Source organism: Eurypyga helias, unplaced genomic scaffold (assembly GCF_000690775.1).
Source record: "Eurypyga helias isolate BGI_N326 unplaced genomic scaffold, ASM69077v1 scaffold11249, whole genome shotgun sequence".
NCBI lineage: Eukaryota > Metazoa > Chordata > Aves > Eurypygiformes > Eurypygidae > Eurypyga > Eurypyga helias.
The window spans coordinates 5,072-5,656 of NW_010270127.1; the positions used below are offsets into that span (position 1 = coordinate 5,072).

At 54.9% G+C, this 585-nt stretch overlaps 1 protein-coding gene across 1 annotated transcript in view; it reads right to left on the reverse strand.

Moving 5' to 3' along the window:
* Nucleotides 1-585, reverse strand: part of CDON (cell adhesion associated, oncogene regulated) — a gene marked incomplete at both ends in the record, with an annotated part of 20,897 nt that overhangs the window by 4,273 nt on the left and 16,039 nt on the right. The window contains one exon of the mRNA XM_010158331.1: nt 487-581. Coding sequence (XP_010156633.1) covers nt 487-581 — 95 coding nt within the window. The remainder of the gene's footprint in view (nt 1-486; nt 582-585) is intronic.

A 585-nucleotide genomic window follows, 5' to 3' on the forward strand; every position in this document is an offset into this window, starting at 1 on the left:
ACTCATGGCACGAACAATGGTTTGGACGGAGTTAAGCCCACTGGTGCCTCTCGATCCGTCTGTGCCAAAGCAGGTGGCCTAAGGCGGCTGCAGCCTTTCACTGAGCTGCCAGTCCGGCATCTGGTGTAACCCGAGGAGGTGGTGCGTGGCATCCCCGGGCAGCTGGAATGGGAGAGCGAGGTGGAGGCAGACTGGGGGACAGCGCAAATAGCGGCAAACAATGGCCAGGGCTGCCTCTCAGGAGGAAAAAGGGGTTTGGAAACAGGGGGCACAGGGCTTGAGAGGCTTATGATCCGTTACGTTATCCAGTTCTACCATACAGGCATGAAGTATATTAGCTCTCTGCTAGGAAAAGATCCCCTCTGAGGCTCCGGGGCAGAAACCCCCACTCACTACTCTGCAATCAGCTCTTAAGCCTTGACTTCTAAGAGCCCAAACAGTAAAAACTGGCCTGCAAATGTGAGAAGAGGAGACAGTTACACCTACCGTCCATTTTAACATGATCTGAGTGTCACTGATGGCTTCGGTGTAAGCAATGTGAGGTCCGGCGATAGGGCGGTTGGAGAACCGGCTGGTGAATCCGGG